Source organism: Pseudophryne corroboree, chromosome 3 (genome assembly GCF_028390025.1).
Source record: "Pseudophryne corroboree isolate aPseCor3 chromosome 3, aPseCor3.hap2, whole genome shotgun sequence".
NCBI classification, from domain to species: domain Eukaryota; kingdom Metazoa; phylum Chordata; class Amphibia; order Anura; family Myobatrachidae; genus Pseudophryne; species Pseudophryne corroboree.
The window spans coordinates 708,817,095-708,843,126 of record NC_086446.1 but is presented as its reverse complement, the minus strand read 5'-3'; the positions used below and the strand labels follow the sequence as shown (position 1 = coordinate 708,843,126).

The 26,032-nt window shown below is 48.6% G+C and overlaps 1 protein-coding gene across 2 annotated transcripts in view; it reads left to right on the top strand.

Annotated features, from left to right (window-relative positions):
* The window catches only part of LOC135056662 (alpha-2-macroglobulin-like), a 644,880-nt gene that overhangs the window by 186,819 nt on the left and 432,029 nt on the right, over positions 1 to 26,032 (top strand). For both annotated transcript variants that reach the window (XM_063962106.1, XM_063962105.1), the window contains exon 7: positions 20,321 to 20,405. In XM_063962106.1, the coding sequence (XP_063818176.1) occupies positions 20,321 to 20,405 (85 nt within the window). The remainder of the gene's footprint in view (positions 1 to 20,320; positions 20,406 to 26,032) is intronic.

Genomic DNA, 26,032 nt, shown 5'->3' with positions numbered 1-26,032 from the left:
AAAATACAAACCTCCTTGCGTTTTGCTGCAATAAGTGATATAGAGGTGTAGCAACGTGGAAATTGGATTTGTTCTAGGGAACGTAAGGATTCATTCCACATCTCCCATTCCTGTTTCCTTCCTAATGGTAGTAGTGAACCCAGTCTTGTGAATCTGTAGAAAGCTCCCTTAGTAAAAACTTCCCTTGTATTGTTACTGGAACTACGAACCCAAATCGGTCATAGAGACTGTTGACAGGATACCTCTTCGGGTGTATGGTCTTTCTTCTGTTGACACTTGAAATGCAAAGGTTTCTGTCTTGATATCCCAACTTATTCCTAGGATGCGCTGAATTCGAAGAGTATCAATACCTAGATCTAGGCTTTTAAAATCCTTTGAAAAATCTTCCGAGATTGAACGCCTTCATAACTCCGGTACCAGTGGCGTAACTACTGCCCCTGCAGCCCTCGCGGTGGCTTGGGGGCGACGGGCTGCGGGGGCGCCACTGACTTAGAACAGATTGACATGCGGACGAGCCTATGCATGTCAGTCTGCGGTCTCCGCTGCTGTACGGAGGGACATGGAGCACGGAGCGCGCGCCTCTCCTCCGTCCCTCCCTGGCTCTCCAGCTGTCTAATAAAGGAAGTGCCGTTCGTGAGCTCTGATTGACTCACGAACCGGCACTTCCTTTATTAGACAGCCGGAGAGCCAGGAGGGACACTGGAGAGGCGCGCGCTGTGCACTCCGTGTCCCTCCAACACAAAGGATGGGGGGGGGGGGGAGCAGGCACTGTGGGGGAACATCTGGCACTGGGGGCATATACCTGGCACTGTGGGGGACTATCTGGCACTGGGGGCATATACCTGGCACTGTGGGGGACTATCTGCACTGGGGGCATATACCTTGCACTGTGGGGGACTATCTGGCACTGGGGGCATATACCTGGCACTGTGGGGGAATATCTGGCACTGGGGGCATATACCTGGCACTGTGGGGGACTATCTGGCACTGGGGGAACATCTGGCACTGGGGGCATATACCTGGCACTGTGGGGGACTATCTGGCACTGAGGGCATATACCTGGCACTGTGGGGGACTATCTGGCACTGGGGGCATATACCTGGCACTGTGGGGGACTATCTGGCACTGGGGGCATATACCTGGCACTGTGGGGACTATCTGGCACTGGGGGAACATCTGGCAATGGGGGCATATACCTGGCACTGTGGGGGACTATCTGGCACTGGGGGCATATACCTGGCACTGTGGGGGACTATCTGGCACTGGGGGCATATACCTGGCACTGTGGGCGACTATCTGGCACTGGGGGCATATACCTGGCACTGTGGGGGACTATCTGGCACTGAGGGTATATACCTGGCACTGGGGGCATATACCTGGCACTGTGGGGGAAAATCTGGCACTGGGGGGAGCAGGCACTGAGGGAGAATATCTGGCACTGTGGGGGAATAGTCACTGAGGGGGCATATGTGGCACTGTGGGGGAATATTTGGCACTGGGGGGAGCAGGCACTGAGGGGCATATGTGGCACTGGGGTGGGGGTATATTTGGCACTGGGGGCATGTACCTGGCACTGTGGGGGAATATCTGGCACTGGGGGCATATACCTGGCACTGTGGGGGAATATCTGGCCCTGGAGGCATATGTGGCACTGGGAGCACGGCCCTAACAACAAGCACTACCCCCTAGCAACGAGCATGACACCCAGTGCATGAAACCCCTGGCAACGAGCATGACACCCAGTGCATGAAACCCCTGGCAACGAGAATGACACCCAGTGCATGAAACCCCTGGCAACGAGCATGACACCCTGAGCATGAAAACCCCTGGCACCGTGCATGGAACCAAGAGCATGAAACCCCTGGCAACGAGCAGGTAATTTAAAAGTAATTAGAAGCCTTACTGTAGAACTTAATGTGTAATGGGCATTACGGTGTGAGGCATAATGTATCACGGACATTGCGGTGTGTGTCATAATGTGTCAGGCATTACGGTGTGTTGTATACTATATCACGGGCATTGTGGTATGTGGTATAATGTCTCGGGGTCATTGCGGTGTGTGTCATACTGTGTCACAGATACGGTGTGTAGCATAATGTATAACGGGCATTGCGATTCCTGTCATAATGTGTCACAGGCATTACGGTGTGTGGCATAATGTGTCGGGGGCATTATGGTGTGTGCATATTGTGTCATGTGCATTATTGTGTGTGGAATAATGTCTAAGGGCCATTGCAGTATGTGGCATAATGTATACTGGGCATTACTATAAGGAGGAAAAATTACAAATAATGTAAGGGGCATGAATCAGGATTATTTTTCTTTCCTGTGGTGGCTAACGTCTGGGCGTGCAGGTTGCAAAACTGGGGTATAAGGTAGTCTTTTCATGCAATGCCACGCCCCTTTAGGCGAATCCACGCCCATTTCAATGAAGCCACACACCCTTTTTGGCGGCACACGCATATTTGTCCCTTTACCAGTGCCAATTATGGGGAGTATGGGGGGGGGGGGGGGGCGCAGAAGAATTTTTTGGCATGGTGGAGAAAAATTTCTAGTTACGCCACTGTCCGGTACTGCTCGAAACTATTTTGTGAAGTCTCAAATTAGCAACACTTAACATCGCTTGAACTCTTTAGAGTGTATATATATAGCTTCATCTTCAGTAGGTAGGGATTTAAGTCCGTCATCGACATAAAAGTCCCTCTCAATGAATTGCCTTGTATCAGCACCATATTCCATTTCTCCCTCTTGAGCTGTTCTTCTAAATCCGTAGGTAGCCACTGCAGGTGAAGGACTATTACCAAAAACATGCACTTTCATTCGGTATTCAGTGACTTCATCATGTACATTGTTATTGCGGTACCACAGGAACCTTAAATAGTTTCTATTGTCTTCTCTAACAACAAAGCAGTAGAACATCTGTTGCATATCTGCTGTTATAGCGACATGTTCTTTCCTAAAGCGAATTAACACTCCCAGGAGGTTTTTTGTAAGGTCTGGTCCAGTGAGGAAGACATTGTTCAATGAAGTACCTTGAAATGTGTCACTTAAGTCAAATACGACCCTTATCTGACCTGGCTTTCATGGATGTACACTCCAAAGATTGGGAGATACCAACATTCTTCACGCTTTTCAAGTGGAGTAGCTTATTCTGCATGGCCGTTGTCAAATATGTTTTTCATAAAGGCTACAAAATGCTTCTTCATTTCTGAATTATTTTCCAGGTTACGCTTCAGCAAGTTGAATCTTGCAAGAACTTGTTCCTTATTGTTGGGAAGATGACATCCGGATGAACGAAATGGGAGTGGGGCAACCCAACTATTTGATTCATCTTTGAAGAATTCTTTGTCCATAAGTCTTAGAAATTCCTTGTCTTCCATTGAAGGTGCAGTTTTATTGTCATCCTTTGTTGTCTGGAACACAGTATCACCAAGATCTTCTCCACCCTCCTCAGATGTAGTAAGCTCTTTGTCAGTATGATTCACTTGACCTTGTTGAACTGCTCTGGTGAGACTCTCTTTTATAAAGAAGTGAGTAGGGCATGGTTCAAATAAGGATACACAACCATTTTTCAACACATTTATTTTGAAGGCATTGATGTTGTCTGGTCTGCGCACCTTGTTGATACAAACGTCACCCACTATCACACATCCTAAGTCGAGTGTTTGGGCATAGGGTGCATTGTGAGGGCTGTTGCGTTGTTGACAAACTTTGTGAACCCTCAGCATGTCTCTGCCGAGCAGAAGAAGAATTTGAGCGGCATCATCCAATGGTGGGATGTGATCAGCAATAGCTCTCAAATGAGGGTGATGACGTACAACGTCAGGCATAGAGATCTCACTCCTGTTGTTTGGCAATTGATCACACTCTATAAGTGTAGGAAGAGGAAGTTTTAGGCTTCCATCCGCAGTCTCTGTTATGTATCCATTTGCCCTTCTTTCTAATGTATCTTTTGTCCCGGCACATGTGTTAAGTGTGGAGGTGATTCAGAGCTGATCGTAGATATGTTAAAATTAGCACATCTACGATCAGATTCTCTGACATGTGTGGGGACGCCCAGCACAGGGCTAGTCTGCCCCGCATGTCTAGCCCTATCCCCCCCCCCCCCCCGCACAGGTGCGAAAGCATGGCGGCGAGGCTTTTGCACCCAGTGAGTAGCTCCCTGCCTGCGCGGCCTAGTTTTTGGCTACCCGCCAAGTTTTGGGCTGCAGTGGCTACATATGACATCACGCAGCTGCCGCGGCACACCCCAGCAATGGTCCGGACACGCCTGCGTTGTCCAGACCGTGCCCCCCAAATGCCATTCTAACGCTGTTGGCACGCCCCCTCCCACCCCGCGACCGCTTCTGCCTGTCAATCAGGCAGAGTCCACCATGCCAGTGACATGCCTTTGCATCTCACTGGGTGCGAGCGCACTCCAGAAAGGGCTTCTGAGTGCAATCGCTGTCGGTGCAGCGATTGGCTCTGGATTAGGCCCTGTGTACGGAGTGGGGTTCTCCCCTATGTTGGATAGGTCAAAGAAATCAGACTCAGTTAAAGATGTATTACTTTGATCATCCAAAATGACGCCATTTTGGATGATCAAAGTAATACATCTTTAACTGAGTCAGATTTCTTTGACCTATCCAACATAGGGGAGAACCCCACTCCGTACACAGGGCCTAATTAGAGTCAGCTAAAACCGCTGAAAATGCAGCTGATGAAATCCCATCGCAGAGTTAAAGGGGGTCATTCCAAGTTGGTTGCCCGCTAGCTAGTTTTAGCAGCACTGCAAACGCTTTTCCCCCACCCACCGGGGAGTGTATTTTCGCTTAGCAGAAGTGCACACGCTTGTGCAGCAGAGCGCCTGCAAAACCTTTTTGTGCAAAACAAGACCAGCCCTGAACTTACTCTTCGTGTGCGTTGAATCTAACGTTGGAAGGTTGGCTTTTGATGTCACACACCCGCCCAGCCACGCCTGCATTTTCCCTGGCACGCCTGCGTTTTTCTAAGCACTCCCTGTAAACGGTCAGTTGACACCCACAAACGCCCCTTTCCTGTCAATCTTCTTGCGAAAACCTCGCTAGAACCTGTGCAAAACCACAATGGACGTTGTACCCGTACGTCGCGCATGCGCAGAAATGCTGATTTTTAGACTCATCGCTGCGCTGCGAACAACGGCAGCTAGTTACCAACTCAGAATGACCCCTATGGCCAGAAGATTCGCGTACCATGCACTCCGAGGCCAGTCTGGGGCAATCAGAATTGCCTGGTCTGTTTGATGCCTGATTCTCTTTAGCACCCTTGGGAGCAACGGAATCGGCGGAAACAGGTAGACCAATCGGTAAGGCCACAGCGTCGTCAGTGCATCCACTGCTATTGCCTGAGGATCTCTGGTTCTCAATCAATATCGGCGAAGCTTCTTGTTGAGCCAAGAAGCCATCAGGTTGATCTGTGGGCAGCCCCACAGGTCGGTGTCTGCCGAAACACATGTGGGAGGAGGCCCCACTCTCCCAGGTGGAAGTCGTGATGATTCAGGAAGTCGACTTCCCAGTTGTTCACCCCCAGAATAACACCCACAAACGCCCCTTTCCTGTAAATCTTCTTGCGGCCGCCAGTGCGAAGGAAAACCTTGCTAGAACCTGTGCAAAACCACAATGGACGTTGTACCTGTACGTCACGCGTGCACATTGCGGGGCATACTCATGCGCAGAAGTGCCGATTTTTAGTCTCATCGCTGCGCTGCGAACAACGGCAGCTAGCGATCAACTCGGAATGACCCCTATGGTCTGCCGAGATATGGTGTTTGCAGGTGATCAGGGCCAGATTAAGGCATGTGGGGGCCCAGGGCAACCTAGTTGTGGGGGCCCCCCTCCAAAAAATTGACAACTTCCCTGCCTGTACAAAAAACATAGAATTATAGCTCTTATGGGTGTAATAAATCAAAGCGGCTACAGAAAATATATATAAAACTAGTGCTTGACATGCACTGGTTCTCTTTGCAAACACTTTTGGGAATAACAGATGGGGTGCAGTGTTATTCCCAAAGGTGTTTGCAAAGAGAACAAGTACTGAACATGTATGCATCTGTCTATGACATACTTCCTGTAAACCTAACCACATAACTTCTTCCAGATTGCCCTGTGTTCTGCCAGCCTCTTACCTAGTGTGTACCTTGTGAAGCTGTTGCTGGACTAGGATACATGAGAAGTGATTATAAAGCTCCCCGCAAAGGGCTGTTTGAGGAGGAGGAGGAACTGCTGCAGCTGGGCGGGCAGGGGGGGGGGGGGGGGGGGGAAGCAGGAGCTGTGATTAGAGTCTGCACCACAGGGGTTATAGGGGTCAGGGGAACTGAGCCAAGCAGAGACGGATTTAGACCTCATGGGGCCCTAGGCAGTGGCGGAACAAGCAAGCGGTGGGCCCAGGTGCAACAAAATGCTTTGGGCCCCCCCCCCCCCCATCCCATCCAAGTCCACCCCATGGGCAGTGCGCGCCGTAGGCGCGCGCAAAAATACATAGTGGCGTGGCTTCGTGGGGAAGGGGTGTGTCCACAAAATAATACCAATTCATAAAACGGTGCACAGTAGTCTCCATTCTTCAAATTACGCCGCACAGTAGCACCACTACACCAGGTAGAGACCCTTTCACTCCTTACAGCGAACAGATTCCCCTTTTTACACATAACGGCAGACAGTGTGCGCTTTTTACACATAACGGCAGACAGCGTGCCCTCGTTACACATAGCGGCAGACAGCGTGCCCTCGTTACACATAGCGGCAGACAGCGTGCACTTTTTACACATTACGGCAGACAGCGTCCCCATTTTACACATTACGGCAGACAGCGTCCCCATTTTACACATTACGGCAGACACCATACACTTTTACACATAACGGCAGATAGCGTGCCCTTTTTACACATTACGGCAGGCAGATTCTACCTTTTTACACATAGCGGCAGGCAGATTCCCCATTTTTATACATAGCGGCAGGCAGATTCCCCATTTTTATACATAGCGGCAGGCAGATTCCCCATTTTTATACATAGCGGCAGGCAGATTCCCCATTTTTATACATAGCGGCAGGCAGATTCCCTATTTTTACACATTGCGGCAGGCAGATTCCCCATTTTTACATTGCGGCCAGGCAGATTCCCCATTTTTACACATTGCGGCAGGCAGATTCCCCATTTTTACATTGCGGCAGGCAGATTCCCCATTTTTATACATAGCGGCAGGCAGTCCCCCCTTTTTACACATTGCGGCAGGCAGTCCCAACAAATAAAAAAAGAAAGAGACAGAAAGAAAGAAAGAAAGAAAGAAAGAAAGAAAGAAAGAAAGAAAGAAAGAAAGAAAGAAAGAAAGAAAGAAAGAAAGAAAGAAAGAAGAATTATACTTACCCTCTCTGTTGGCTCAGGCTCCTCGGTGCAGCTTCCCGGGCAGTAGAGAAGAAGGAGGAGGGAGGTGAAGGAGGGAGCCGCAGCAGCGCTGTGTTACTGGTGGAGGCGCTGCTGCTGCTGCCCCTCTGCTTCCCTATAGGCTGTTCTCAGAGACAGCCTATAGTGAAGCAGAGGAGCAGCAGCAGCAGCGCCTCCACCAGTAACAAAGCGCTGCTGCGGCTCTCTCCTTCACTGAGAGACTGTGACCTGTTTGTATATGAGGGAGGGAGGGACGGACCCTCCTCCCTCCTTCGTGTGCGGGTGACCAGAATCGTTCCTTATGACGGGCGGGTCACGGGAGCGCTGGTGTGCGGCTGCGGCATGACATACAATGAGTCATTGTGACTCATTCATGTAATGCCGGCCGGCGGCTGTGGGCCCTTGAGTGCGGCGGGGCCCCAGTGCAATGCACTGCCTGCCCCGCCAGTAGTTCCGCCCCTGGCCCTAGGCAAAATACCAGTTTTGGGCCCTCCTCCCTCAAACAATCCATAGCACTTGATTTTTGTTCCTTGCATTTATTCCGCCAATCACTGTTACCTTCCCCAAACGGTCCGTTCCTGTCAATCACTCTGCATTGGAATTCTCTCTACAAGTGGCATCGCACAAGTACCTTGGCACATTTAAAATTAACTGACCGCCCACATACATTGGATGAAATCATTTTGTGTGTCCAAACATTTCTCAACCTAACATCACTTTTACAACATTGTCACTAGTCCCTAGCACAGTGGGTGATGGGGAAAGAGAGATGCTGATGGGGAGAGAGAGAGGGTGACAAGCACGGGTGATGGAGCAGTTTGTGATGGAAAGGGTAACAGGGAGAGGGTGACAGGGAAAAGCAGTGGGTAATAGAGAGAGGGTAACGGAGAAGCAGAGGGTGACAGAGAGTGGGTGAAAGAGAGAGGTAGAGGGTTATGGGGACAGGGTGACGGAGATGGTGATCAACAATGGGTAACAGGGAGAGGGTGATAAGCACGGGGATGCTGGAAGAAGCAGTGAGTGACGGGGACAGGCAGATAGTGATGAGGAGGTGACAAGCAGAGGGTGACAGGGACAGGGCAACAGGGAGAGGAAAAGGCTGGAGAGTGGGTGAAAGGGAGAGGCAGTGGATATATGATGTCTCTATGAGGGAGTAAAGGGGGTAAATTAGTACATGAAGGGTAAGTATCAGTGGGGGAGACAGGCAGAAAAAAAACAAGGGGGTTTAACATGAGAGGAGAGAGGGAGAGTGGGGGGGAGTGAGGGAGGGGGAGAAACAGTAAGAGGGGGAGAGGAGATGGACAGAGAAACTGAGAGTGAGAGAGGGGGGAGGGGAGAAAGGGGAAAGAGCATTGGAGAAATAGAGAGTGCACACTGTGAGTGAAGAACTGACCTTTCACCGAGTAGCCGACACAGCAGGGGCACAGCTTGGGGCCAGCTAGTGACGGAGTAGACCAGGACCGGCATGCCTGACATGATTGGCATAAACTAGGAAAGCAGGCCAGGTTTTCTCCTCTGGTATTCATGCCAGGCTGGTAACTAGATTGTGACATTGGAGCCCCAGCAACAAGCAGCGTTAAAGAGGAGCAGTGGAGGTAAGAGAGGAGGGGAGGAAATGTGAGGGGAGCAACTGGAGAGGCAGGACAGCCTCCTCCAATTTTGTACGGACATTACTGCTGATAATGCCAATGCAGACACCTTCACTGCTGTTAATTACTGCAATTATGCTGTCCATTTAAAAAAAAAAGTGCCAGTTACATTGCCCGCCCCAACAGTGCCAGTTACATGCCTCACTGTGCCAGTTACATGCCTCACTGTGCCAGTTACATGCCTCACTGTGCCAGTTACATGCCCCACAGTGCCAGATACATTGCCCCACTGTGCCAGTTACATTGCCCCACAGTGCCAGATACATGCCCCACAGTGCCAGTTACATGCCCCAATGTGCCAGTTACATTGCCCCACAGTGCCAGTTACATTTCCCACCCCCACAGTGCCAGATACATGCCCCACTGTGCCAGTTACATACCCCACAGTGCCAGATACATTGCCCCACAGTGCCAGTTACATTGCCCCACAGTGCCAGATACATGCCCCACAGTGCCAGATACATTGCCCACAGTGCCAGTTACATTGCCCGCACCCACAGTGCCAGATACATGCCCCACTGTGCCAGTTACATGCCCCACTGTGCCAGATACATGCCCCACTGTGCCAGTTTCATGCCCCACAGTGCCAGTTACATGCCCCACTGTGCCAGATACATGCCCCACAGTGCCTGCCCCCTCGCTCACTCACCGCTTCCTCCCGTTCCGTGGCTGTGCTATGTGAGGGGAGGAGAGCGCAGCGCAGCACCTCTCCTGCCCCTCACCGCTCTCGGTCTCCGGCGGCGGCTATGTGGCGCCGGTTCGCTAGCCAATCAGAGCTCGCGGACCGGCAGCCAATCAGGAGCCGGTCCTCAAGCTCTGATTAGCTAACGCCGCCGGAGACCGGACACACGCATCGCTGCTGGCAGCGGTGGTGAGGGGAGGGAGAGACGCTGCGCTCTCCTCCCGTCACATTGCGGCGTGACGGGGGCGAGTGGGGCATGATGCCCTGGCCGCCGGTGGCGCCCCCCTCTGCTGGGCCTGCCAAGGCGCCAATGGCACGTGCCCCACTCACCCTACCCTAGTTACGCCTCTGGTGTATGTATATAACTATTTGCAGTAACAATAATAACTACTATGCCAGGCTTGCCCTGTCCCATTAGTGCTCCATGTTATTATTGCACACAGCTGCAGTGTCAGCAGCGAAGGATTTGGGAAGTGTGACTGTGTGTTGCCAAGTGATGCATAAAGTGCTGGGAGCTGGGTCAGAGCTACACAGACATGCACTGTGATTGTCTCCTTACCATGCTGCTGCTGGTTAGTATGGTCTGCTATTGTTATCACCAGGCAGCAGGGGCGGATTTCCCGCAAGGCAACCTAGGCGCTTGCCTAGGGCCCCGCTGGTCCCAAGGGGCCCGTGAATAGGCCCCACTAATTCTGACCCGATAATTCATTCCCAGAGGAGCACTGCACTTGTGTCATGATGTCACACCGCAGATCTGCCGCACTTCCAGAGTCCCGCTCCCGCAGTCAGCGCTGCCTCTCCTAGCAATGGCCGCCGTTGCACTACTTTCCCTCCTGCTGCCCAGCACCTGAGAGCAGCGTGTCACTGCCTGGTGATAACAACAGCAGACCATACTAACCAACAGCATGGTAAGGAAGCCTCCACCGCTGCTGCTGAGGTCCTCCGAATTGTGGGCAGCTGCCCCACATCGGGCATCCCGGAGGGCCATGGGCTGCAGCGATTGTCTCGTGGGATTTGACATCCCGCGAGACTGGCTGTGCAGCACATGTGCTCCGCTGGCAGCCTAATAGGCAGGCTGCAATGGAGACACAGATAAATGCTGTGCTCGATTTTAATAGTGTTGACGCAGATTCGGAGGGGAACTGTGTGTGGGCCCCTAATGTGTGGGGGCCCCGGGACGACCGCCCCTGTCGCCCCTCCTTTAATCCGGCCCTGCAGGTGATTATCAGTATATGCTGGGTGCTGCACACACTTACTTGAGTTAACACGCCTTAGATCTGAGATCAACTGCACGTGATGATGAGTCCGGAGCAAACTTGTGGAAAGTTCTGGCTGTATGGATGTAGTCACCGGATCATGGATCTGTAATGGGTGAGATGGAGTTTTCCCCAGCCTGGCTGTAAATCTGTAAAGCTTAAGCCAACAGAAAGCTTAACTTCTTACTATTCTGACCCTCATTACACGTAAGGAGTTTGTATCTATTCAGATAGCTAAACCAAGTCCATCTCTTAATGCACAGACAATGACCTTCTGGAAGTTTCACCTTTTATTCATACAGACTGGAATGATTGTCCATATATTATAGCTTTAATCAGGGCCGGATTAAGGCTGGTGGGGTCCCAGGGAAATGTAGGTTGTGGGGGCACCCAAACCAACCATCTGCTAGCAGTCACCTCCCCTCCCCCCTCCCCCCCACCCCCGCTGCTCCACCAGCCCCTGTCCCACTCCTTGTCAGCAGGCATTAACTCCGCGGCTGGGGACCATGCTGGCGCTGCTGGCAGCAGCCGCTGTTACTAAACAGCTGAGCCGCCGAGGTACTCCTGCATAGTGAAAGTGGGAGCAGAGCCATTAGTGCGCTGCCGCGATCGGGGTCTCCTGCCTCATAGCTGCCGCGTACCTTTACCCCGTGCAGTAAGCCCGTCCACTCCGCCCTGGAGTCTCCGTCCTCTGTCCCTGCCGCCAACAGTGCTAGCATGGTCCCCAGCCGCGGAGTTAATGTCTGCTGACAGGACAGAGTATTAGGGTGACATCTGCAATTCAAAATGAAGTGTGTGGGGTCCTTAATGTGTGGGGGCCCCGGGACAGCCGCCCATGCCTTAATCCGGCTCTGGCTGTAATTTTCCAGGTTAGATCGATGTACATGTGATAACAATATTTAGTGAGATAAGAGATGTATAAAGCGGTAAGAAGTTTTAAACTTGTAGGGTAAGAGCAGACTTAACACAGCCTGTCAGCATCTAATACACAGTTTTTTGTTACCCAATGCCTGAAAGGCACACAAGACAGTACCTCCCAGTACAGCACACCCTCTCCCTCCGATCTTCTGTGTGAAATGGTGCCCAATCACAAGGGAGGGAGTAATATGCAAGCCAAATCACACGAGATCCGGCACCGGGAAGATGACATTTACCTTGTTTTAGGATCCGAACAAGGCGGGAAGACCCGATCCGGGGTTCGGATTGACTCGTAACAACAAGATTTGGGTGTGTTCAGTTCCATGAAAATTAAACTGCACATCTTTAGGCATGACCAATGAATATGATTATGATACAAAAATCTAATACTGCACTAAACTGACACAGAACATTACACTTTCTCAATAGAATAGCATCATAATATAACTCTAGTGCACGCTATGGAGAAACTGAACTGAACTGAACTGCACCTACTGTACAGTACTTTACATATCTGGAATGAAAATCAGCATTGTATAAATCTGCTGAATACTCATATTTAATAAATATGAACTTAAGCTAAATGCAGAATACATACTAAGGAAAATACTACCGATGGTGCAATGGGATAATGCGTAGAGATGAGCGCCTGAAATTTTTCGGGTTTTGTGTTTTGGTTTTGGGTTCGGTTCCGCGGCCGTGTTTTGGGTTCGACCGCGTTTTGGCAAAACCTCACCGAATTTTTTTTGTCGGATTCGGGTGTGTTTTGGATTCGGGTGTTTTTTTCAAAAAACCCTAAAAAACAGCTTAAATCATAGAATTTGGGGGTCATTTTGATCCCATATTATTATTAACCTCAAAAACCATAATTTCCACTCATTTTCAGTCTATTCTGAATACCTCACACCTCACAATATTATTTTTAGTCCTAAAATTTGCACCGAGGTCGCTGGATGACTAAGCTAAGCGACCCTAGTGGCCGACACAAACACCTGGCCCATCTAGGAGTGGCACTGCAGTGTCACGCAGGATGGCCCTTCCAAAAAACACTCCCCAAACAGCACATGACGCAAAGAAAAAAAGAGGTGCAATGAGGTAGCTGTGTGACTAAGCTCAGCGACCCAAGTGCCCGACACAAACACCTGGCCCATCTAGGAGTGGCACTGCAGTGTCACGCAGGATGTCCCTTCCAAAAAACCCTCCCCAAACAGCACATGACGCAAAGAAAAAAAGAGGCGCAATGAGGTAGCTGTGTGAGTAAGATTAGCGACCCTAGTGGCCGACACAAACACCGGGCCCATCTAGGAGTGGCACTGCAGTGTCACGCAGGATGTCCCTTCCAAAAAACCCTCCCCAAACAGCACATGACGCAAAGAAAAAGAAAAGAAAAAAGAGGTGCAAGATGGAATTGTCCTTGGGCCCTCCCACCCACCCTTATGTTGTATAAACAGGACATGCACACTTTAACCAACCCATCATTTCAGTGACAGGGTCTGCCACACGACTGTGACTGATATGACGGGTTGGTTTGGACCCCCACCAAAAAAGAAGCAATTAATCTCTCCTTGCACAAACTGGCTCTACAGAGGCAAGATGTCCACCTCATCATCATCCTCCGATATATCACCGTGTACATCCCCCTCCTCACAGATTATCAATTCGTCCCCACTGGAATCCACCATCTCAGCTCCCTGTGTACTTTGTGGAGGCAATTGCTGCTGGTCAATGTCTCCGCGGAGGAATTGATTATAATTCATTTTAATGAACATCATCTTCTCCACATTTTCTGGATGTAACCTCGTACGCCGATTGCTGACAAGGTGAGCGGCGGCACTAAACACTCTTTCGGAGTACACACTTGTGGGAGGGCAACTTAGGTAGAATAAAGCCAGTTTGTGCAAGGGCCTCCAAATTGCCTCTTTTTCCTGCCAGTATAAGTACGGACTGTGTGACGTGCCTACTTGGATGCGGTCACTCATATAATCCTCCACCATTCTTTCAATGTTGAGAGAATCATATGCAGTGACAGTAGACGACATGTCCGTAATCGTTGTCAGGTCCTTCAGTCCGGACCAGATGTCAGCATCAGCAGTCGCTCCAGACTGCCCTGCATCACCGCCAGCGGGTGGGCTCGGAATTCTGAGCCTTTTCCTCGCACCCCCAGTTGCGGGAGAATGTGAAGGAGGAGATGTTGACAGGTCGCGTTCCGCTTGACTTGACAATTTTGTCACCAGCAGGTCTTTGCACCCCAGCAGACTTGTGTCTGCCGGAAAGAGAGATCCAAGGTAGGTTTTAAATCTAGGATCGAGCACGGTGGCCAAAATGTAGTGCTCTGATTTCAACAGATTGACCACCCGTGAATCCTTGTTAAGCGAATTAAGGGCTGCATCCACAAGTCCCACATGCCTAGCGGAATCGCTCCCTTTTAGCTCCTTCTTCAATGCCTCCAGCTTCTTCTGCAAAAGCCTGATGAGGGGAATGACCTGACTCAGGCTGGCAGTGTCTGAACTGACTTCACGTGTGGCAAGTTCAAAGGGCATCAGAACCTTGCACAACGTTGAAATCATTCTCCACTGCACTTGAGACAGGTGCATTCCACCTCCTATATCGTGCTCAATTGTATAGGCTTGAATGGCCTTTTGCTGCTCCTCCAACCTCTGAAGCATATAGAGGGTTGAATTCCACCTCGTTACCACTTCTTGCTTCAGATGATGGCAGGGCAGGTTCAGTAGTTTTTGGTGGTGCTCCAGTCTTCTGTACGTGGTGCCTGTACGCCGAAAGTGTCCCGCAATTCTTCTGGCCACCGACAGCATCTCTTGCACGCCCCTGTCGTTTTTTAAAAAATTCTGCACCACCAAATTCAAGGTATGTGCAAAACATGGGACGTGCTGGAATTTGCCCATATTTAATGCACACACAATATTGCTGGCGTTGTCCGATGCCACAAATCCACAGGAGAGTCCAATTGGGGTAAGCCATTCTGCGATGATCTTCCTCAGTTGCCGTAAGAGGTTTTTAGCTGTGTGCGTATTCTGGAAAGCGGTGATACAAAGCGTAGCCTGCCTAGGAAAGAGTTGGCGTTTGCGAGATGCTGCTACTGGTGCCGCCGCTGCTGTTCTTGCGGCGGGAGTCCATACATCTACCCAGTGGGCTGTCACAGTCATATAGTCCTGACCCTGCCCTGCTCCAATTGTCCACATGTCCGTGGTTAAGTGGACATTGGGTACAACTGCATTTTTTAGGACACTGGTGAGTCTTTTTCTGACGTCCGTGTACATTCTCGGTATCGCCTGCCTACAGAAGTGGAACCTAGATGGTATTTGGTAACGGGGGCACACTGCCTCAATAAATTGTCTAGTTCCCTGTGAACTAACGGCGAATACCGGACGCACGTCTAACACCAACATAGTTGTCAAGGACTCAGTTATCCGCTTTGCAACAGGATGACTGCTGTGATATTTCATCTTCCTCGCAAAGGACTGTTGGACAGTCAATTGCTTACTGGAAGTAGTACAAGTGGGCTTACGACTTCCCCTCTGGGATGACCATCGACTCCCAGCAGCAACAACAGCAGCGCCAGCAGCAGTAGGCGTTACACGCAAGGATGCATCGGAGGAATCCCAGGCAGGAGAGGACTCGTCAGAATTGCCAGTGACATGGCCTGCAGGACTATTGGCATTCCTGGGGAAGGAGGAAATTGACACTGAGGGAGTTGGTGGGGTGGTTTGCGTGAGCTTGGTTACAAAAGGAAGGGATTTACTGGTCAGTGGACTGCTTCCGCTGTCGGCCCAAGTTTTTGAACTTGTCACTGACTTATTATGAATGCGCTGCAGGTGACGTATAAGGGAGGATGTTCCGAGGTGGTTAACGTCCTTACCCCTACTTATTACAGCTTGACAAAGGGAACACACGGCTTGACACCTGTTGTCCGCATTTCTGGTGAAATACTTCCACACCGAAGAGCTGATTTTTTTGGTATTTTCACCAGGCATGTCAACGGCCCTATTCCTCCCACGGACAACAGGTGTCTCCCCGGGTGCCTGACTTAAACAAACCACCTCACCATCAGAATCCTCCTGGTCAATTTCCTCCCCAGCGCCAGCAACACCCATATCCTCCTCATCCTGGTGTACTTCAACACTGACATCTTCAATCTGACTATCAGGAACTGGACTGCGGGTGCTCCTTCCAGCACTTGCAGGGGGCGTGCAAATGGTGGAAGGCGCATGCTCTTCACGTCCAGTGTTGGGAAGGTCAGGCATCGCAACCGACACAATTGGACTCTCCTTGTGGATTTGGGATTTCGAAGAACGCACAGTTCTTTGCGGTGCTACTGCTTTTGCCAGCTTGATTCTTTTCATTTTTCTAGCGAGAGGCTGAGTGCCTCCATCCTCATGTGAAGCTGAACCACTAGCCATGAACATAGGCCAGGGCCTCAGCCGTTCCTTGCCACTCCGTGTGGTAAATGGCATATTGGCAAGTTTACGCTTCTCCTCCGACAATTTTATTTTAGGTTTTGGAGTCCTTTTTTTACTGATATTTGGTGTTTTGGATTTGACATGCTCTGTACTATGACATTGGGCATCGGCCTTGGCAGACGACGTTGCTGGCATTTCATCGTCTCGGCCATGACTAGTGGCAGCAGCTTCAGCACGAGGTGGAAGTGGATCTTGATCTTTCCCTAATTTTGGAACCTCAACATTTTTGTTCTCCATATTTTAATAGGCACAACTAAAAGGCACCTCAGGTAAACAATGGAGATGGATGGATACTAGTATACAATTATGGATGGACTGCCGAGTGCCGACACAGAGGTAGCTACAGCCGTGGACTACCGTACTGTACTGTGTCTGCTGCTAATATAGACTGGTTGATAAAGAGATGTAGTAGTAGTATGTATGTATAAAGAAGAAAGAAAAAAAAACCACGGGTAGGTGGTATACAATTATGGACGGACTGCCCAGTGCCGACACAGAGGTAGCTACAGCCGTGGACTACCGTACTGTACTGTGTCTGCTGCTAATATAGACTGGTTGATAAAGAGATGTAGTAGTAGTATGTATGTATAAAGAAGAAAGAAAAAAAAACCACGGGTAGGTGGTATACAATTATGGACGGACTGCCCAGTGCCGACACAGAGGTAGCTACAGCCGTGGACTACCGTACTGTACTGTGTCTGCTGCTAATATAGACTGGTTGATAAAGAGATGTAGTAGTAGACTAGTAATATGTATGTATAAAGAAGAAAGAAAAAAAAACCACGGGTAGGTGGTATACAATTATGGACGGACTGCCCAGTGCCGACACAGAGGTAGCTACAGCCGTGGACTACCGTACTGTACTGTGTCTGCTGCTAATATAGACTGGTTGATAAAGAGATGTAGTAGTAGTATGTATGTATAAAGAAGAAAGAAAAAAAAACCACGGGTAGGTGGTATACAATTATGGACGGACTGCCGAGTGCCGACACAGAGGTAGCTACAGCCGTGGACTACCGTACTGTACTGTGTCTGCTGCTAATATAGACTGGTTGATAAAGAGATGTAGTAGTAGTATGTATGTATAAAGAAGAAAGAAAAAAAAACCACGGGTAGGTGGTATACAATTATGGACGGACTGCCCAGTGCCGACACAGAGGTAGCTACAGCCGTGGACTACCGTACTGTACTGTGTCTGCTGCTAATATAGACTGGTTGATAAAGAGATGTAGTAGTAGTATGTATGTATGTACAAAGAAGAAAGAAAAAAAAACCACGGGTAGGTGGTATACAATTATGGACGGACTGCCCAGTGCCGACACAGAGGTAGCTACAGCCGTGGACTACCGTACTGTACTGTGTCTGCTGCTAATATAGACTGGTTGATAAAGAGATGTAGTAGTAGTAGTATGTATGTATAAAGAAGAAAGAAAAAAAAACCACGGGTAGGTGGTATACAATTATGGACGGACTGCCGAGTGCCGACACAGAGGTAGCTACAGCCGTGGACTACCGTACTGTACTGTGTCTGCTGCTAATATAGACTGGTTTATAAAGAGATGTAGTAGTAGTATGTATGTATAAAGAAGAAAGAAAAAAAAACCACGGGTAGGTGGTATACAATTATGGACGGACTGCCGAGTGCCGACACAGAGGTAGCTACAGCCGTGAACTACCGTACTGTGTCTGCTGCGACTGGATGATAAATAATGATATAAAAAATATATATATATCACTACTGCAGCCGGACAGGTATATATTATATAATGACGGACCTGCTGGACACTGTCTGTCAGCAGAATGAGTTTTTTATAGAATAAAAAAAAAAACACCACACAAGTGAAGTCACACGACGAGTGTTTAACTTTTTCAGGCAATCACAATATAGTATACTATACTACTAACTATACTGGTGGTCAGTGTGGTCAGGTCACTGGTCAGTCACACTGGCAGTGGCACTCCTGCAGCAAAAGTGTGCACTGTTTAATTTTAATAATAATATGTACTCCTGGCTCCTGCTATAACCTATAACTGGCACTGCAGTGCTCCCCAGTCTCCCCCACAATTATAAGATGTGTGAGCTGAGCACAGTCAGATATATACATAGATGATGCAGCACACTGGGCTGAGCAGTGCACACAGATATGGTATGTGACTGAGTCACTGTGTATCGTTTTTTTCAGGCAGAGAACGGATATATTAAATAAAACTGCACTGTCTGGTGGTCACTGTGGTCAGTCACTAGTAAACTCTGCACTCTCTACAGTTCTACAGTACTCCTAAGCTCCAGTAAATCAGGTCAATCTCTCTCTCTCTCTCTTCTAATCTAAATGGAGAGGACGCCAGCCACGTCCTCTCCCTATCAATCTCAATGCACGTGTGAAAATGGCGGCGACGCGCGGCTCCTTATATAGAATCCGAGTCTCGCGAGAATCCGACAGCGTCATGATGACGTTCGGGCGCGCTCGGGTTAACCGAGCAAGGCGGGAAGATCCGAGTCGCTCGGACCCGTGAAAAAAAACATGAAGTTCGTGCGGGTTCGGATTCAGAGAAACCGAACCCGCTCATCTCTAGATAATGGTTAGCATTACTGCCTCACAGCATGTGGTCACGGGTTCGATTCCCACCATGGCCCTAACTGTCTGGCGATTGTATAGTCCCCCCATGTGTAGTCTCCCCATGCTTGCGTGGGCTTACTCCGGGCAGGGCCGTCTTTTCGTATGGGCTCAATGGGCTCTTGCCCAAGGGCCCCAGGAGTAAAATGGCCCTAGGCTGATAGCTGAGGGTCCCCTCTTTCCAGGGGTACCAGATTTTTGAAAATCGGCCCTGGGGAACCAGAGATATCAGACTTCAAAGCAGTGGTCCCCATCCAAGCCTGTTAATTGTTCTTCCCAGCCAGATATCTCGGTTTCTGTCTGACTTAGAGTTTTTCTGAGTATATACTCCAAAAGCTTTGACTCTCCCCTTTCAGTGGACACTGGCAGCTTGTCTCTACTATGCTCAGAACCAGAGATATCAGCCTTCAAGCAGCTGGTCCCTGCTCCAGCTCTACACGCCTAATATGCAATTTTATATTTTTGTTGGCGGATTGCTCTGGCTCCCCAAGTTCCCAGAACCTCCTGAAAGGTGGGACTCTCTAGTTTTTTTTTTATCCCATTAAAGCTAAGAAATCTATTTCCAAGAACTGGAGATATCTGCAGCAAAGCAAGCTGCCCTGACCCCCAGAAAATGATGAATATTAAGCCTACTCCGCTATCCACCCCTCCCCTTTGTATTAAACACCCCCTATCACCCTAGAAGTCATGTTCCAGGACCCCTTCATTCAGCACAATGTCCCTTTCTACAGTTTAGTGTTCTCGTTCCCGCCCCATTTGTGCAGTAAAGGAGTAATTAGCAGAAATTATTTCTCCAGGTCCTACATGCTGAGCGAAAGATAGAACACCCCCTATCCCCCGCGGAACATCAAAGCTGCCGCTGATAGCACCCCCCACCCCTACCGCTGATGGGTGGGTAGGGGCCCCAGTGCATAGCTGTGTCCAGGGGCCTACACTGCTGTTAAGACGGCTCTGACTCCGGGTACTCCGGTTTCCTTCCACAATCCAAAAATATACTGGTAGGTTAATTGGCTCTCAACAAAATTAACCCTAGTGTGTAAGTGTGTGCGTGTACATGGGCAGACTAGATGGGCCAGGTGGTTCTTATCAACCATCAAACCTATGGGCTCATTTATCAATGAGTGATAAATTGCACCAGCCAATCAGCTCATAACTGCCATGTTACAGACTGTGTTTGAAAAATGACAGTAAGGAACTGATTGGCTGGTGCAATTTATCACTCACAGTGAAATGTATCACTCATTGATAAATGAGCCAACACGTTTATTTGAATTTGTAATTTAGCACCAGAGATTTGCAATTTAATTTCTATTTTTCTTTGTTTCAGTGCTGAAAAGATTTCAGTTACAAATCAACTTGCCGCCCAATGTAACTTTGGCAGATAAATCCTTTCTCCTGGAATCTTGTGGCAGGTATGAACTATGTTGCTTTAGTGTGACCCCACAAACTCACACTTTATCCGGGCCAGGAGTACTGTGGGGGAGCTTTATAAAAGCATGGAGAGACATAAAGTGGAAAGAAATAAAGCACCAACCAATCAGCTCCTAACTGTCATTTTTCAAACTCAACCTGTAAAATGACAGCTAGAAGTTGATTGGTTGGTACTTTGTCTCTCTCCACATTATCTCTCACCAAGCATATTAAATATCCCCAACATATTTTATTTACACTTACACATAGTATCACATACAACAGTCTCCGCAAGAGACAAATTCGTTTGGTTAAAGTTTGTTGTTCAGCGTTTTTTTCCCCACACACACATGTACAACATGATACAAAACATTAACTCATTGTTATGTCTAGAGATGTGTGCCAACCCCCGTATTTTGGTTTTGGATCTGTATTAACTTTGTGTTTTGGTTTTGCTACAACCAGCCTCACGTGTTTTGGTTTTAGTTTTATATCTGTATTTTTTTTCAGAAATTGATAAACTCACATAATTTGGACCTTTTTTGTACGTATAGTATAAATAACCTCAATCACATTCATTTCCAGTCAATTTTGACCACCCCACAGCTCACAATATTGTTTTCATCCAGTTTAGGCCAAAAGGTAGCACCAAGCTAGTTGGCTGAGTAAGCTAAGCGACAGTACACACACCTGGCTGTTTAACTTTAAATATGGCACATCTGGGAAACACAGTGGCAGTGCAGTGACAGACAGGATGGCAATTTAATAAACTGTTCGACCCCATAGAAAGTAACCAAGAATGTTTTCATTAATCAAGAACTAAATCAGAGGCTTGAGGGAGGTACAGGGAAATTGAGGTGCTAAAAGAAGAATAGAAAAATGATTGATTGATTGATTGATTGATTGTGGTAGGCAACTGCATAGTCCACTAGGGCAGGGACTAATGTGAATAAGTAATTTTTCTCTGTGAGGCCTACCGGCAAAAAGACAATAAAAGATGAATAAAACAAATTATTGATTGATTGATTGATTGATTGATTGATTGTGGTAGGCAGCTGCATGGTCCACTAGGGCAGAGACTGATGTGAATGACTAGATTTTCTCTGTGAGGCCTACCAGCAAAAATACAGTAAAAGAAGAATAAAATATTTCTTGAATGATTAATTGATTGTGTTAGGCAACTGTATGGTCCACTAGGTCAGAGACTGATGTGAATGACTAAATATTCTCTGTAAGGCCTACCAGCAAAAAGACAAAAATAATTGATTGATTGATTAATTAAAATTACATTTGTGGGGGAGCCATAAAATACCAGAATGAATGATTTGATTAAAATTAACATATGTGTGAGACACATTTATTATTACAAATTACTTAGTAATAATGGGGAAATAACCAATAAAAATGTTTGTCTATGCAAAGTAGACTGTCACCAATGCCCCCCAAAAATACAGCACATAATGAAAAGTGGTGAAAGATGGAATGGTCCTTGGGCCTTCCCACCCACTTTTATGTTGGATATTAAAAAGGATGTGCACAGTTAAACAAACCAAGCACTTCAGTGACAGGGACTGCCACTTTTGTGGCTAAAGTGCTTGGTTTGTTTGGGCTCCCCACAAACCAGTTTTTTGGAAGGACTACCTCTGATCACTAATGAGGAGGTTTATGATCTTGTAAAATACATTTACAACTCTCTGAAAATGACATAACATGGAAGAGGTGCCTAGATGGCTAACGTTCCTACCTCTACTAACTTTGGCCTCACAAATGGAACAGATGCCTTCATAGCCATTGCCAGCATTTGGGTAAAAATAATCCCACACCCAAGAGGTGACTTTTTTGGTCTTATGCCAAGCATCACAATCACTTTCTTTTTTTCGCAGGCAAGAACTGCAGTAACTGGTGACTGACTTACACAAACAACATCCTCATCCTCCTTATTAGTGTCAGATAGTAGTAGTACACACATATTCCCCTCATCCTTTTCCACTTCTACACAAACATCCTCAATTTCTATGTCCTCATCACCATCTTTACTGTACTGATCCCTACATGTGCAGATGGTGGCAAAATGGTGGTTGGAGGTGAAAGATGCTTCTCTATGATGACAGTGTGAGAAATGTCAGACTCACACATAGCTAATGTACACACACCTAGACTCTCCTCAGGTATTTCTGAATCTGAACACACAGTTTGAGCCTTAATGGTTTTTTGTGGCGGCACTGATTTGTCACTTTTAAGTTGACACCTCTATACCTTTATTTAATAATAGCTGAATACCAATGCTTCGCTATGGAATTTCAAGTACTTCCATGCGTGTAACTTAAATTTTGAAGGACTTCCTGGTAAACTACATTTTTAGTCTTTCCTTCATGCTGAAGAATGGCCAGGCTGTCAGAGGAGTATGGGAAGTCATCACTCACGGATACGCTATATCCTTCAAGACACGTCCCCCTCCTCGCTTTTGCCTGACGGACATCCCTTCGGATCAGGTGAAGGCAACAACTCTCCGTTTAGTGGTACAATCCCTCCTGGACACCGGAGTAGTAGTTCCGGTGCCTCTGGCTCAGAGGGGCAGGGGGAACTATTTAATGCTGTTCCTAGTCCCCAAACCGAATGGTTCCTCCCGGCCCATTCTCAACCTCAAATCTTTGAACAAGTTTGTGAGGGTCTCCAAGTTTCGTATGAAGACCTTTCGCTCTATTGTCCTGGCTTTGGAACCAGGGGACTATATGGTATCCCTGGATATAGAGGATGCATACCTGCAGATCCCTATTGTCATGTCACATCAGCAGTACCTGCGGTTTGCTATTGGCAATCTCCATTACCAATTCCGGGCCTTACCGTTTGGTCTCACCACGGCTCCGCAAATTTTCACCAAGGTCATGGCAGTTATGACAGCTTCACTCTGCCGTCGGGGCATCAGGATCCTGCCGTATCTGGACGACGTGCTGATCCTGGCCAGTTCCCCAGAGGTTCTCCTCTGTCATTTGGATCTGATGGTCCAGTTTCTGCAAGCCCACTGGTGGCTCATCAACTGGAAGAAATCATCCCTGGTCCCTGCCCAGAGCATGGTGCATCTGGGAGTGTTGTTAGACACACACAACCAGAGGTTGTTCTTGTCCCAGGAGAAAGTCCTGAAGCTTCAGGACAAGATATGTTGCTTCTTCTCTCGTCCGCGTGTGTCGATACACTCGGCGATGCAAGTACTAAGTCTCATGCTGTTGACTTTTGACATGGTGGAGTACGCTCAATTTCATTCCCGCCCTCTGCAGAAACTGATTCTTGCCAAGTGGGATGGCCTGCCTCAACGGATCAGCTCTCAAATGATCTCCTTGTCTCTGGAGGTCCGTCTGTCACTGACCTGGTGGCTGCAGGACCAACGATTGAGCAGGGGTCGTCCATTCTGGATCTCCAACTGGGTTCTTCTGATGACGGATGCCAGTCTGAGGGGTTGGGGCACAGTGTTGGAGCAACACTCTCTTCAGGGTCGGTGGACTCTCCTCCCGATAAACATTCTGGAATTGCGGGCAGTGTTTAATGCTCTGAAACTGGTCCAGCATCTGGTACTGAACAGGCCTGTTCAAGTACAGTCAGACAACGCCACCACGGTGGTGTACATAAATCATCAAGGTGGCACTCGAAGCCGCATGGCGATGATGGAAGTGTCAAAGATTCTTCAATGGGCGGAACGCCATCTACCAGCCATATCGGCAGTGTTTATTCCAGGGGTCCTCAACTGGGAAGCGGACTTCCTCAGTCATCAGGGCATACACGCCAGAGAGTGGAGCCTTCATCCAGAAGTATTTCAACTCCTAGTGGACAAGTGGGGCCTACCAGATGTAGACCTGATGGCGTCTCGACACAATCACAAGGTTCCGGTCTTCGGAGCAAGAACAAGGGATCCTCAAGCGGCGTTCGTGGATGCACTGTCAATTCCATGGAACTTTCGGCTGCCGTACGTATTCCCTCCAGTGTCACTCCTGCCCAGAATAGTGTGGAAGTTCAAGCAAGATTGTGGAATCCTTCTTCTAATAGCCCCAGCGTGGCCCAGACGGCATTGGTTCTCAGACCTACACGGTCTCTCGCTAGAGCGTCCTCTTCTGCTTCCACAACAACCAGAACTTCTCGTTCATGGCCCTTGTGTTTACCAGGATTTGGCCCGACTGGCTTTGACGGTGTGGCTCTCTAAGCTTCCATACTGAGGGCCAAAGGCTTTTCTGAGGCGGTCATTCAAACTTTGTTGAAGGCCCGTAAGCCGGCTTCTGCTTGGATTTACCATAGGGTCTGGAATTCTTACTTTGCTTGGTGGGCATCTAACAATCATGACGTTTACCAGTTTAGTATGGCCAAACTTTTGGCCTTCCTACAACAGGGCCTGGATTTGGGCCTCCCTCAAGGTTCATATTTCTGCCTTGTCGGTATGGTTTCAGAGAAAAAATGCGACTCTGCCTGATGTTCATACATTCACTCGGGGTGTTTTACGGATTCAACCTCCCTATGTCCCACCTGTGGCTCCTTGAGATTTGTTGGTGGTTCTGGAGGCTTTGCAAGAGTCTCCATTTGAACCTCTTGAATCTGCAGACCTTAAGTGGCTTTCCCTCAAGGTCTTGTTTCTGCTGGCTATTGCCTCTGCTAGATGGGTATCAGATTTGGGTGTCTTGTCTTGTAGGTCCCCCTATCTGATTTTTCACCATTCTTCAAACGCACCCTGGTTATCTACCTAAGGTTGTGTCTTCTTTTCTTCTTTCCACCTTAACCAGGAGATTTGGTTCTGGCCTTTGTCTCTCCGGATTTATCCTCCAATGAGCGGTCTTTGGATGTGGTACGGGCTCTCCGTATCTATGTGAAGAGGACAGCCTCCGTTAGGAAGTCTGATTCTCTCTTTGTACTGTTTGGTTTTCACAAACGTGGCAGGACTGCTAACAAGCAGACCTTGGCCAGATGGAATAGAATGGTGATTGCACATGCTTATGTACAGGCTGGCCTTCCAGCTCCTGCTACCATCAAAGCCCATTCTACTTGGTCTGTTGGACCTTCTTGGGTGGCCCGCCGTGGAGCGACCCTTGAACAATTGTGCAAGGCGGCAACGTGGTCCTCAGTGAACACGTTCATAAGGTTCTATGCCTTCGATACTTCCGCCTCCCAGGATGCTTCCTTTGGACGCCAGGGTCTAGTGCCCGTTACAGTGTGTCCCCTCCAATAAGGAACTGCTTTAGGACATCCCCAATGTTATTCCCTGTAGAATACAGTGTACCCCGCTGCAGAAAAGGAGATTTATGGTAAGAACTTACCTTTGTTAAATCTCTTTCTGCAAGGTACACTGGATTCCACAGGGCGCCCACCCTGACGCACTTAGCTTCTTTGGGTTGGTAAGGCATTAGCCGCTGATACCTTCTCCTGTCGTGAGAATGTGGTGTCTGTGGCTACTAACTGTTGTCATCTCTTTTATCTGCTACTGCATTGGACTGGTTAACAAAACTGAGCTCCTGTGCACAGAGGCAGGGTTATAGAGGAGGCGGCGCTGAGCATCTTGGGAATAGTCAAGGTTTTAGCCTGTTGGTGCCTCGGATCAAAATCCTACTGTAGACCCCCCCAATGTTATTCCCTGTGGAATCCAGTGTACCTC